The 14,174-nt window shown below is 38.4% G+C and overlaps 1 protein-coding gene across 2 annotated transcripts; it reads left to right on the forward strand.

Annotated features, from left to right (window-relative positions):
- Positions 1–3,828: 3,828 nt before the first annotated feature.
- On the forward strand, positions 3,829–8,092 carry LOC131526075 (uncharacterized). 2 transcript variants are annotated; one of them, XM_058754171.1, is made up of 3 exons: positions 3,829–3,913; positions 5,063–5,152; positions 6,352–8,092. In XM_058754171.1, the coding sequence occupies exons 2-3, from the start codon at positions 5,111–5,113 to the stop codon at positions 7,243–7,245; spliced, it is 936 nt and encodes a 311-aa protein (XP_058610154.1). In that variant the 5' UTR covers positions 3,829–3,913; positions 5,063–5,110; the 3' UTR covers positions 7,246–8,092. The 2 variants fall into 2 exon arrangements, with proteins under 2 accessions (XP_058610154.1, XP_058610153.1); XM_058754170.1 differs by lacking the exon at positions 3,829–3,913 and adding an exon at positions 4,864–4,910.
- The last annotated feature ends 6,082 nt before the right edge of the window (positions 8,093–14,174 follow it).

Here is a 14,174-nt window from a genome sequence, read left to right on the forward strand (position 1 = left end):
CATATCAATGTATATCAAACAATTCAGTCTTTTCTTCTCAGAATTGTGAGTCTCGCAATTGCTAGTTAACATCTCCCAATTCTGAGTTTACATCTCGCAATGCTGACTCTTTTCTCAGGATTGTGGGAAAGAAAATAGTCCAAACTGTGAGATATAAACTCAGAATTGAGAGAATTGTGGTATAAAAAGTCACAATTACTTGATTTGTTTTTAATCCTGTGGCAGAACAAGCTTCCATAGGCTAGGTGATGTCAGAGGGAAAAGTAAAGTCAAGTTAGCATTTTTTTTTTTTTTTACTTTACTTTACTTTAAAACAACATGAATGAGGAATCATTCACAATAAGACCTTATGAAACTTACGTGAACTTATAAAAGTAAATAGAGTCCATTTTGAGTTTACTGTATGTTGATTTATCTTCATGGCACAGTATGTTTTCCTACAGAGCTGATTTCTTATGCTAATCACAGCGCTGTCATTGGTAATGCAGTACATTAGCTAATGTGCTAGCAAATAGATATTCTTTTCACTATTTTTCCCAGTTCCCCGTAAGGTTGCAGTTCAGCAGTCTCTATGACATCAGCATCCCCAGTGTTTTGTGGGTCTACAGCTGGATGCCGGCCTTTATCGAGTAGGTGGAAGCGAATGTTCCACGGCCCTATTCATCTCCCGCGGCTCCTCGCTAATTAAGCTGTCAGGCTGCTGTTTGAGGCCGGGGGAGAGCGACAGCATAAGAGCAGTGGTGGAGGGAGGCTGGATCTCTGGCGCTGGATCCAGCCTGTAATTTAAACGCAGCTCAAAAGATCTTCAGCACCCAGCCAAGCCACCCGAGGAGCAGAGCTAACCTCTCTCTTTATATATCACTGATATGAACGGCCTGTCTAATATGCAGGTGCTGAGAGAGAGATATTAGGCAAGCTTATGTACACATGCATGTGTTGCATAATGCATATCCACATAAAGTGAGAGAAGGAAGTCAGAGATCAAACTGAAAAGCTGTGATTTAAAAAGAAAAATTGTATATATATTATAAAGAAATCAAATATGAATTCTGTAATATAATTTAAAGGGGTCATCGGATGCAAAATTCACTTTTCAAGTTGTTTGAACAGTGTGTTTGAGTTAAATGTGTGTTGGAAGTATGTGCACACATCCATCCTATAATGATAAATGATAAATCCCTATTTTAAAATCCCCTTTCTCAAATCAGGCTGTTCTGAGATTCCTGTCAGAATGACGTAGTTCTGCGCAGGCCCCTCCCACAATAGTTGATTGACACTAGCGTCTTTCCTTAGATCCGCCCTGAGTGAGCTGTCATCAGTCCGCCATTGTGTCGACTCCAGTGCAGGGGAAGACAAGAATGTCTCCGATTAAACGATTGAGGTGTTTTGTTGTTGGATGTAATAATGAATATAGCAGTCCGCATTTACTCCCAACATCTGAGCCGCTGAAGAAGCAGAGGATTAATGTTACTTTCATCATGAATTATTCGTGATCCAGCTTCATCTACAGAAGAAGTGAGTATAAGGGTTTTTTATGAATCTTTGCAAATTGCCTTTCCTAATAACGTGCAAGTTAGCCAGTTTCCTGGCTAAAGTAAACAGTACTGCTTGTCACCCCAAGGAAGAGAGGGGCGGGGTCAGCAGAGCTCATTAGCATTTAAAGCAACATGGACTAGAATGGCTTGCTAAAAACAGAGCTGATTTTGTCAGGGTAAAAAAAGGTGTTTTTTACACTACCATTGAGAAATTTTAACAAAAGTATGTTCTAGACTTTTCATTAAGACCTAAAGAATCATATCAACTTGTGCAAAATGGGCATCTGATGACCCCTTTAAAGAATTGAAATTTATATTATTTAGGTATGTATTATATTTAGAATGATAATATTATAAAAATAAAAGTTTCACAATGCAACGTGTCAAGCTATAAATTGTGTGAGTGTGTGTATAATATATATAATATATATACACACACATACATACAGACATACATACATTTCATAAGCTATTTAAATTTTAATAAAGAGTAATGAAAAATTTAACTAATGCACTTGGGCATTCTGGGACAAAATTAATCCACCTTCATCAAAAATGACTTGGGTCTTAATTCTAGCCAAGAGTACAGGCTGTTCATTCATTTTATAGAATATTCTTTTGCACCAGATTGCCATTATATCAAATAAATTATGTTTGCATAAGACAGCATTCAAATGTGCTGCAGTGAAACCCAGAAGATTGAATATATGAAAAAACAAACCACATTGATGTTTGGTCATTCATTCATATCTGAGTTTATGACTTTCTCTCCTAACAAAATCAATGTGCTAAACTATTTATGTGGGGTGGATTAAGTAATAATTTACCCCAAAACAAATATGCTGTCATTATTTGTTCACTCTTATGTTTGTAGTGCTGGATTGAAGCCGGTGAAAGCACAGTGGAACAGTGGGCATCTAAATTCCCTCAAATAAATGGTGGTCAGTGACCCCTCCATGGGAGACTGTGAGTAAATGTGAGCACTTTTGTCCATCGTGGGTCTGTCTGGAGAACCGCAGAGCCAACCGTCACAAACCCGGTGAGATTCTCGTCTTTGCTGTAATAACCTCTTTTTCTCTTTGCACTACAGGTGTTTGACATTTCAGGAGAAACAACTTCAGGCCGAAACATGTACAATAAACTCCAGCAGGCATCTGACAAGAAAATCTTATTTTTCTCTATTGGGATGGCTGGAAACATCTTGAGAAAGCTGCAAGAACAACTCGGAGACACGAAATTGTACGTGTTGCACCTGGTGATAAAAGAAAATTGGACAAATTGTCACATTTTTGGGTATGGAATGACAGCTTAGAATTATACTAAGCATTCACATTTTTTGTGTCTTCTTATCTCAGATCAAGCTCATTTTTCAGCTGGTGGATGACAAAACAGGTGAAAATCTCCATATACTTGGGCCAGTAAGGAACAATTTAGCAACAACCTAGCAACCACAATTGATAGCCTTAGCAACACCCTAACAATCACCCAGATCACCTTAGTGGCCACTTCCAGACACCCTGAACATGCTAGTAACCACTTAGCAACACCCTGCAGCTACCCAGAACACCTTAGCAACACCCTGGCAACCACCTAGAACACCTTAGCGACTACTAAGCAGCACGCATGTAGCGACACCATTGCAACCACCCAGAACACTTGAGTAACAATCTGGCAACCACCAAGAACACTTGAGCAACAATCTGGCAACCACCCAGAACACTCGAGTAACGATCTGGCAACCACCAATAACACTTAAGCAACAATCTGGCAACCACATAGCAACAAACTAACAACCACTGAGCTCACTCATTTTAAAGATTTTTAAATCAGAAAAATGTAAGTATTGACATTTGATGTGATGTTCACCCACCAAGTGAATGTGTTTTCGCTAGTTTCTCAGAGCCCAAAAATAGACCAAAAATGAAAATAGAGAAAGGAAGTGCCCACAAAAGCAGCATTATCAGCTGCTTCCATCTGAACACTCACATCTGTGAGCGAGCAGATCAGGACAGATGGATACGGCTGCCTTGAAGGCCTGGGGTTTCAGGCAGATTGTTACAATTCTTCAGCAGATTTGAGAGCCTGTGCGGCGCTGATGCTTGTTAAGCCCATTGCCCTTTTGAAACCAATTTCGGCGTCTCTGCACCCAAGCCTGTGTGAATATGTGGTCAGCTTGCTTTTTCTGGCGCTTGGCTCGGGTCTGGATTACGACAGCACTTTCCCTGCTCTGGGTCACTGGGATCAGCCTCACTCAACAGCACAGCCATACATATAATCCCATCAGCCCCAGCATGGAAGAAGAGGATTTCAGGGTGACTATGAGGACTTGGACAGAAGATTAGGCCACTGAATATCTCATTCCATCTCACAAATGGAGAGTAAGATCATCAAATCGGGGATCATTTGCTTGCTTTACATTTCCACATGTTTAGATTTAGAGTTTATCTGCTGGTTTTAGCCAGAGAATTTAGAAATGTCAAGAAAAATGCTGAATATTTTGCCAAAATGTGCTGTATACACTGTCAGAAAAAAACAATCAAAAAACAAAACAAATTGTAACTTTACAACAGCTTGTCATTAGGGGAGAACTAGTACCCTCAACGGGATACCTTTGTACCTTATTTATCCCTAAAGGGTTAATAACAGTACCAAATTGTACCTTTAGGAGTGCAACAGTTTGTCACTGGGGTAGTACCCTCAAAGGGACACATATGTACCTTCTTTACCCATAAAGGGTTAACAATAGTACTAAATTGTACTTTTAGGGGTACAACATTTTGTAAATGGGACAATACCCTTAAAGGGATACCTTTGTACATTCTTTATCCTTAAATGGTTAATAATGGTACTAAATTGTACCTTTAGGGATACAACAGTTTGTAACTGGGGCAGTACCCTCAAAAGGACACATTTGTAACACCTAAAGGGTTAATATTAGTACAAAACTGTACCTTTAGAATTTAAACCCTGGGGCAGTACCCTCAAAGGGATACCTTTGTACATTCTTTACCTCCTTTTTGCACTTTTTTCTTCTGAGAGTATACAAGAAAAACATACTGCAGTACATTTCACAAAGTAATATGTTCAACTTGACCTTCCAATTTTAGAAGCATCTGTGTTTTAATTCAATATTTAAATTTTGAAATGTAAATAATGCATTTGCTTTAATGTAGAATAACTGCTGTGTTCATTTCTTTTTCATGTTTTGTAGGCAGTATAAAGTGTACAGTGTGCAGTTTTCAGGTAGTAGTAAGCTGCAGTCTGTAGCGCCATCTAGTGGCTGCTAACAAAATAATCACATTTCTACTAAACGTTTGAAAGCTAAATGTGTTTGTCAATTAGAGGAAAGAAGGCCATGTGTTCATGAAAGCACATGTGGGTTTGTGAGCGTGTGTGAGCTGGCTTTGACATCATCAGAGATCACAACACACCTGCACACTGACCCCAATCCTCATCATAAGGATCTTACTGTCAATCACTGAGACAACTATTTAACACTCTCTCTCTCTCTCTCTCTCTCTCTGCAGAGTCACAGTCTCTTGCAGGACAGAGGAAAAACAAACACACGCGGTCTGATGATTCGACAAAAACACAGGCAGGACATTATGGCATCAGTTGTGAGTATATAAGCCTTCTATTCTATTCTATTCTATTCTATTCTATTATTGTAGATTTATATATTTCTGTTAATGTTATTTGTAACAATGCATTGTCCTATTTTGCATGTATGCATACACACTCCGCTTTTGCAATTAAACTGATGTGTTTTTAAATCAGTAATAAAACAGTCTGTGGCACCGAAGTGTAACAAAGCTACTGCAATGTAGAGAAATATAAAGCTTTTGTAGATTATCAAAAAATGGCCATAATTACAAATAAAATGTATTCGTGTTTAACAGGGTAAATGTTTACTTTGATCAAATATTACAATGATTTATGTAAGAAGTAGTTGTAAATGAAATATTAATATATCCCCTAGTATAAACATGATTATTACCCCTTTTTAATATTTAGTTGTACATATATGTGAATATGGGAATTACAGTTGAAGTCAAAAGTTTACATGCACCTTGCAGAATCTGCAAACTGTTAATTGTTTTACCAAAATAAGAGGGATCATAAAAAATGTATGTTATTGTTTATTTGGTACTGACCTGTATAAGCTATTTTACATAAAAGACGTTTACATAGAGTCCAGAAGAGAAAATAATAGTTGAATTTATAAAATTGACCCTCGTTCAAAAGTTTACATACACTTGATTCTTAATACTGTGTTGTTACCTGAATTATGCATACAGCTATGTTTTTTTGTTTAGTGATAGTTGTTCATGATGTTTCCAGCATTTTTGTGTATTTGAACCCTTTCCAACAATGACTGTATGATTTTGAGATCAATCTTTTCACACTGAGGGACTCATATGCAACTATTACAGAAGGCTCAAACGCTCACTGATGCTCCAGAAGGAAAAACCATGCATGAAGAAAACTTTTGAACAGAATGAAGATGTGTACATTTTTCTTATTTTGCTTTCATTTTTCTTATAAATAACAGTAAACTTTGCTCTTTTTCCTTCATTATGTGTTCCAACTCATCCATAAAAAAATCTGTAAATAATACAATTAATTGAATTTTCATTTTAATGAACAAATTCATCTTTAAGCATATTTTTGTTTCTACAAAACCAAATTGTTATAAACCTTCAGATCATCATAAGAAACAAATTCAAGTGTGTCCAAATTTTCCACTGGTAGTGTGCGTGATTGATAAACTTTCCATAAAACAATATATGTAATTGCATATGTGCGTGTGTTACAGATGCAGGAGAGTTTGACCTGTCAGAGGAAAAATGTGATGATCCATCTAAGTGGCTGTGGCATTCAGCTGGTGTCTAAAAAGGGCCATCTCTCACGCACACCTGCCCTCCATCTGTTATCAACACATGCTGAGGATTCTATTCGCTTGACGCTCTCCTCTTCCTCCTCCTCCTCCTCTTCCTCCTCCTCCTCCTTCTCCTCTTCCTCCTCCATGCAGGATCAGGGTCGATCTCCTGCTCAGGCCTCCGAGCGAGAATCTGAGAATCTCCCCCCGAGACGCCCTCTGAAACTCACTCCGCTAGAGCTCCCCTTAGAGGTGCAGCAGCAGAAGCTCAAAATTGCTCAGGAAGCCAAAGAGACGTATCTGAGAAAGGCCAAAGTTTGTTGGCGGGACGGCCCGGACAAGTCGCCAGAATGCCCCCCGCTGAGTACCATTACAGAGCCACACAAACCACTGCTACCTGTCAATCAAGTCAAACTTGGTTCTGATAGGCCAGCAGGGAAGGAGGCGGGGCAAACAGAAGGTGATTCGACCGTCCGCTCAACACGTGCTCCCGAGAAAGTCTGCCAATCAGAGAATGGCAACAGCCAATCAGCCGCTCCCGCTAAGAACCAGGATGCAGTCAAGAGGCGTCTAAGACTGCGAAGAACCCAGAGACTAGAGGAGGATCAAAGCAAATCCAGCTCATCAACAGGTGGATTATCTGCTAATGAGAGCAAACTGGCCCCAGCCGGCCCTGCCAAGGGTCAGGGCGCTGCTGAGAAGGCCCTCCGAGACGCCAGCCGTGTGCTGGAAAAGGCATCGTGGAGGAACCTGCGGGACCCTGGGACCGAGGCAGTGGGTAAAGTCGGGAGAAGGATGGCTGTTAATGACATTCAGGAAGCCGTACTCTGACTCTTTGACCTGAAGAGGAAGTGCAGCACGTGGTGTTGGGGTTAGAGACTTGAACATGGCAATAGATTCATGTTTACAGAGGATTTAGCCTCTTGGGTTTAGATTGGAAAACAGCTCCGATGAAGCCTGCAGTAATGTCGAAAACAGCACAACATTCCTGATCCAAATATTGGTATATAAGGGATTATACTTTTTATGATCATAAAATAAACCCAGGCAGGGGGATCAGGACATTTACAAGAAAATTGTTACACTACTAACTAAATGAACAAAACCTGTCTTCTTTTAAACTAAAGAAAACATCCAAAATACACAATTAAGTGTTTATTTTATTTATTCAGTTTATTTTTGACTCTAGATTTCAATTACAGTGCATCTCTTTAGGGCTGTTTTTAAAAAAAAAACATTCTAATGCACTGAGCCAAAATGTTCAGATTTTGGTTATGGGAATGTATGCATATTACTGCATTTTTAATTAAATAATGCCCCATTTACGTATTTAAACACATAATTTCAGAAAAGTTGTTGTAATTTCTTTAAGTACTGTGATTAATTAACTGGGGAAAGGTGATTATATCTGTTTGTTACCTTATTCACCTGTGGTATCTTGCCTTAAAATATTATTTAGGTTTAAATGATTTTATCAAGAAGAAAGATGGAGTAGAGCAAATCGGTCAATTGTGAAGTTTTTAATCATTATACACAATTATTTCCAGTGAAACAGATTATAAAATGTAGTTTTTGCTACAATGCTACAATAATTGAAATGTTTTTGTTGTTGCAAACTAGATAAAAATAGAATGTCCACTTTGACAGTCTAAGCACAGAATTTGTCAATACTGTTCACGGCAGCCAATAAAAATGTAAATGATCACTGTTTCTTTTCCTTTTTTACATAAATCAATGAAATGTTGCTGTGTCTGACACATTCAGAGTTTAAGACGTAAATAAATCGCTCTTCTCTTTGGAGAGCAAAATTACTATAGTGCAAAACGACTAAAATGACTTTCACAGAATGTCATTTTAACACTAGTGCTTGCGCTGAAATGCCACTCTAAAAAAACACTAGAAAATAACACTAGCTGGTGATTTTTTGTGATGTATTATGGCACAGAAGTATGGTTTACAGTTTATTAAACCTCTATCTAATTATCTATCTATCTATCTATCTATCTATCTATCTATCTATCTATCTATCTATCTATCTATCTATCTATCTATCTACAGTTACAATTTTTTGTTGTATGTTAAAGTAACAGACAACAAATGCAAAAGCCTTCTTTCCACAATTTTGTTGTAAGCTGTAATTTAATATTTCCATAATTAAATATTCATATCTGAATCACCTTTATATTCTTACGTCTCCCCTTTTGAGCTCCAAGCACTTCACCTCCTTGTCAATCCTTTAGATCTGCATCTGTGCCGACCCATCAGCTGTCCTCTGCTGGACTTTGCCCTGTGCTAAAGTTAGTGTGACCTCCAGTGAGACCCCTTACAAAGGTAGAGGATGGAAATAGATCCTGAGTTGGAGCAGTCACTTCCTGCACGATTTTATTGTCTGATGTTTATTGCTGTGTGACTCGGTTGTTGATATGTTTTACTGTGCATAAAGATGGGATTTAGGGAGTTTGGAAAGAGCGTGTTTGTGAGATTTCGTGTGTGTCCGATGTCTGTGAAAGTACTCTGTGGTGATGAGACTTGAAATGTAAGACAGGAGGAAGAAGGAAAGGGATAGAAATCAGGGGTCTTCAGAGACACACTGTGCACACAGGATATCTGGCATGTTAAGCCTCAAAGAACAAGACGGTCAGACAGAAAGAACTAAAACTTAAAAAAAAAAAAAAAAAAATGCCAGAGAAGTCCTGCATGCAGACATGAGCTCAGTGTTGTTAACACAATAATCTTTTAAGGTAGGAAAAGTTCTTTTTAATTGAGTTTCCTCTGAGAGATTAATTCCACTAATACTTTGACATTTCGTTAATGCTTGTGTTTAGAGAGATTAGTACAATAACACACATTCTGGAGTAAGTTTCCTTCCATTTAGTTTCCTTCTATTAAATTTGTCTGTCTGTTTATCCATCCGTCCACTGTTCTATCTATCAATCTGTCTGTCTATCGTTCTGTCTACTGTATCCATCCTTCCATCCACCTGTCATTCAATCGTTATTTCTATCTATCTGTCTGTAATTCTAGCTACTGTATCCATCCATCCACCTGTCATTCTATCGTTCTTTCTATCTGTCTGTCTGTCTTTCTATCTACTGTATCCATCCATCCACCTATCGTTCTATCTGTCTGTCTGTCTGTACATCCATGCATCTGTCATTCTTTCTATCTGTCTGTCTGTATCCATCCATCCATCCATCCATCCATCCACCCATCCATGGTTTTGGGTGTCTTGAACCAGGTGCAGTAAATGTTTTCTAATTTGCATTTTAATCTAGTTATATGACTTGATGTCTTAAACCCAGTACAGGTTTTGGAATGTTTGAGTTCAATTATGACTTCTGCTTAGAATATTCTGACTATCCCCATGTCGTTCCAAACCCGTAAAAATTTTCGGAACACAATTTAAGATATTTTGGATTAAAACCGGGAGGCTTGTGAGTGTCCCATTGACTGCCAAGTAAATTACACTGTCAAGCCACAGAAAATTATTTTTAAAATTCAGATTAAACCACTGATGGCAGATGGACTATTTTGACGATGTTTTTTTATACTTTTCTGTGGCTTGACAGTGTTATTTACTTGGCAGTCAATGGGACATTCACAAGCCTCCCGGTTTTCATCCAAAATATGTTAAATTGTGTTCTGAGGACGAACAAAGCTTTTACGGGTTTGGAACCACATGGGGGTAAGTGATTAATGACCAAATTTGCATTTTGGGGTGGAGTATCCCTTTAAACCAGAATGGATGTTTGTGATTGTTTATTTGTTCTTTTGTAAATGTGGGGTTTAAATCAAGTGAAAAAAAACAACTGAAAAATTAAAATAGTTAAAGGGACAGTTCACCCAAAAATGACAATTGTAATCATTTACTTGGCCTCATGTTGTTCCAAACCTGTATGAAATTCTTCTGAAAGCCAATTAAGGCCAATTCTTTAATTCTGAATGTTTCACTACCCTGGAGCAAGTACACTCTGCTCACGTTCTCTTAATTTTTCAACTTTTCAAAACGGAAAATTGTTTATTCAGTCATTGGACACACCACTTCACATAGTGAACACTCACTATAGACACAAATGTTGTGGCTAGCAATCACCCATCAGCCCCATTGGCAACCTGTGGTCAGCTCAGCCTGGCCTGGAAAGACTAAAGCCATGGAGACGAGAGGGAGAGAGTGAAGGAACAGGAGTGAGAGAAAAAGAAAGAGACGAAGAGAAAGAAAGTGACGAAAATATCCAGGAAAGTTGCTCTATAATTGGCGCAGTCTGTCAGAGCCCTATTTTATGTGCATGAGCAGGGCAGGGCAGCCATCTCGTCCCCACTGAAACCCAACACTTACAGGAGCAGTTCCTCGTCCCTCCCACCTCCCAGCAGAGGAGAGCAGACTCCACAACACTCTGCTCCTCACTGCAGGATTACTGTGTGTGTGTGTGTATGTGTGTGTGTGTGTCATCACACCTGTGTGTGACCTTACCTGGAGCTTTATTTCAAGGAGGATGCTGCTTTGATACTTCAGGTGTCTGTGAGGTGTGTTTCTGGAGGAGGTTGAAGAAGATCTTCTTGTTCCCACGGATTGACATCACAGGTAAGTGTGAGGTTTATCATTCATGTCCCATCAGTACACATGTCTCTATTATAGTGTTTAATTGTTGATATTTTACGCTAGAATATTTAGCCATCATGTCTTGATAGCTCAGTGTGGTCTTCAACTATTGCTTTCTTTGTTCTTCCACTTTTTTTGGAGAACTTTAGAAGAACGAAAGGCTGTTTTTTGCATTTCAGAAGGGGAAGAGTGAAGCTTTCTGGTTTATTCATCTGCAGGTTGCTCCCATGCTGGTCGTTTAGCAGAGATTTGGAGTTTGGCTGGAAGCCGGGCCCTAGAGTGTTAGTGGAGATAGACGCACTGAAAGGTTTCAGAGCCTCACAACTAGAAATGTGCCTGCAAATGATAAAAAATGATAAAAACTGACACTCAATTGGGTTGGTGACCAAAATATTGTAGGTTATAGAGCTGATAAATAAAAAATAGTATTTTATACTGTACATCTGTAACTAAAAAGTTGTAAATTGGCCGATGAAAAGAATTCATCTCATAAAGCTGGAAACCGGTAATAGAGCAGGTAAATCAAATACAGTGTGTTATGCTGTATTTCTAGTGACTAAAATGTTGTAAGGTGGTCAATGAATAGAATTCAGGTTATAGGCCTGCTAACCAAATGATTGTAGGCTGCAGGGAAGGTAAACAAAATGTTTTGGAGCTGGTAATCGAATCCAAAGTTGTAGGACTTGTAATGTGAGTGAACAATTGTAGGTTGTCAGGCAAGTAAATAAAAGATGGTAGTTCAAAGGGCTGGTAACCAAATGGTTACAGATTTGTTAAAGACTGAAGATTGAAGAACATTTAATAACCCAACCCAAATAAACTTTTCCACAATAAAGAACCTTTTGTGGAATGGAAAGGTTCCATGGATGTTAAAGTTTCATCATGGAGCCATAGATGCCAATTAAGAGCCTTTATTTTTAGACTGTAGGGCTGGTAAACAGACGGCTGTATATGACCATGACCTTTGTGCCTGAAGTTCTTAACTTAAACCCATGGTATACTTCGTTCATCTGTATGACATAATTTTCATCATCAGGAGGGTCTGTGGATGTCCGTGCACACTTTAAGTGTACAGCCTAATTTTTGTCTTCATGGACTAGGTTAGAATATAATTGCTTCTGGAAGAGTATAAAAAAAGCAACTGTACTGTGCATGTGTCGAACTCATCTATCTATGCTCATCCGCGGTCGAGTATACTTTGAAAGCTGTGCAGACACAAATGAGTGCGAGACGGAGTGGAACCCGGAAAAACAAGTATACCCGGGCCTTTAACCCCAGGTTCCTACTGGACATTGACCATATAACGTGTACTGTAAAATGTGTTTTAACCAACATTTGTAGCAGTGAACAGAAGGGCTAAAATGGGTGTTCACTCCCACAAACATTTCATTTTAGTTATGAAAAGAATTTTGTTGAATTTTAATCTCTTTTTAACCAAGTGCCGGTCCATTAGTTTTAGAAAGCAGCAGGTAATTTAGGCTAATAGCTTGACCAGAGGGCTGGTAAAACAGTGTGCCCTTTAATACTTTGGACTGCTAAACTGGCTGTAAGAAAGCAGAAGCCTTTTTCAACAACATTTGATGTCTATAGAGATACCAGCCAACATACCAGCTCGTATACCACATCTGAATTAAAGGAGGTTACAGATGGCTGTTTCTTTCCACAAAACATAAATGTTGTTTACTGCAAATGTATAAATGCTCTGGTTATGCTTTGGGACAGTAGTTAAATGAATGCGGGATACTTTCACATCATCAAAGAAACATAAGAAGACCTGCTGTGGTCAAAGGGTTCAAAGAGCTCATCGTGTTGAGAGAGACTGTGGGCTTTTAAGACCAAAAGCAATGAGCAAGCAGGGCTTTCTGGGTCATATGATAATGCAAACCTTCATGAAAAAAGGAGGGAGAGGAATGAGTTATGGAAAGCAACAAAGAAAAGACACTGAATTGTGTGAGAGGAGGCGTCAGGCCGGCAGTTCACGAGGAACAGGACTGTTTTCCTATTGGCCTGACAGATCCAAAAATGGGCAGTTTTTCATTTCTAAATGCATCGACTAGTACTGGAAAGATATGAGGACTTTTAACTTACTAACCGAATCAATGCCAATTTTACAAGGCATCAGAGTCCCAGTTCACTTTATTGTCCTTGATGAAGGTTTTGCAAAAAGAATGGTAATTTTATGCACCTGAAAGTTAGACAGCTTAGATGAAACTGCCTGTGAGGATGAGATGCCACATCATCAAGGCTCTGCAAACCATAATTCAATGCTTCCCAACGTTGCTCCCTCGGTCTCTGATGATAGTGTGCTCCCTGGGGCGTACTATACACCACTAAATCAGAAGAACACCCTATTTACAGCGAAACATCAGTTCAGCTTAGCCAGAGGAGTGTGGTTAGTCACCAGTGGTGGAATGTATAGTTAAGTGAATGGGGGAATGAATTACAGTTGCATGTAAAACTTTCTCTGATTTTTCTTTCTGTTACCCCTCCTTGTTTACTCTGGTTTGCTGATGGAGACCTACTATATTTCATTATGTGTTATTTATAATATTATGCATTTTTCCTAAATACATATTTCTCCTCACGTGCATGCTAGAACTTTTGCTATATGTCTATCAGAAAACAAGCATTATTTCTTCACCATGCACTTAACAATATACCTGGTAGTTTGGAGCATCTACATTTCCAGAGGTGTCCATCATACATATGGATGAAGGATGGAAACATATATAGGTCACACTTCATACCAAAAATAAGATTAAAATTATATATAATTATATAAAATTATAATCATTAAAATGAGTAGAAATGTATAATAAATGTATTAATTTATTTGTTTGTTTTTATGTAAAAAAAAGAAGAATAAAAACTTGATTAATTGTATTTTATTGATATATTTATTTAAGATTGTAGTATATTTAAAAAAAAAAAAAAAAGTGATTTTATATTATTTAAAGTATTGTGGAGAGTGGTGTGTTTAAAGGTCAAGAAAAACAATGCCTTAGCCTAAAGCTTAAAATGGTAAATAGCCCTGCATTCACTTATTGTTTTTATGAGCGTAGCTCATCTTGTTATCAGCTCAAACTGAAATGGCAACTTGGAAAGTACAAATCAGGATTAATGTGGGCTGCACCGGCAGTACATCAGTTAGTGCAGAGCT

Source organism: Onychostoma macrolepis, chromosome 19 (genome assembly GCF_012432095.1).
Source record: "Onychostoma macrolepis isolate SWU-2019 chromosome 19, ASM1243209v1, whole genome shotgun sequence".
Classification (NCBI taxonomy): Eukaryota; Metazoa; Chordata; class Actinopteri; order Cypriniformes; family Cyprinidae; genus Onychostoma; species Onychostoma macrolepis.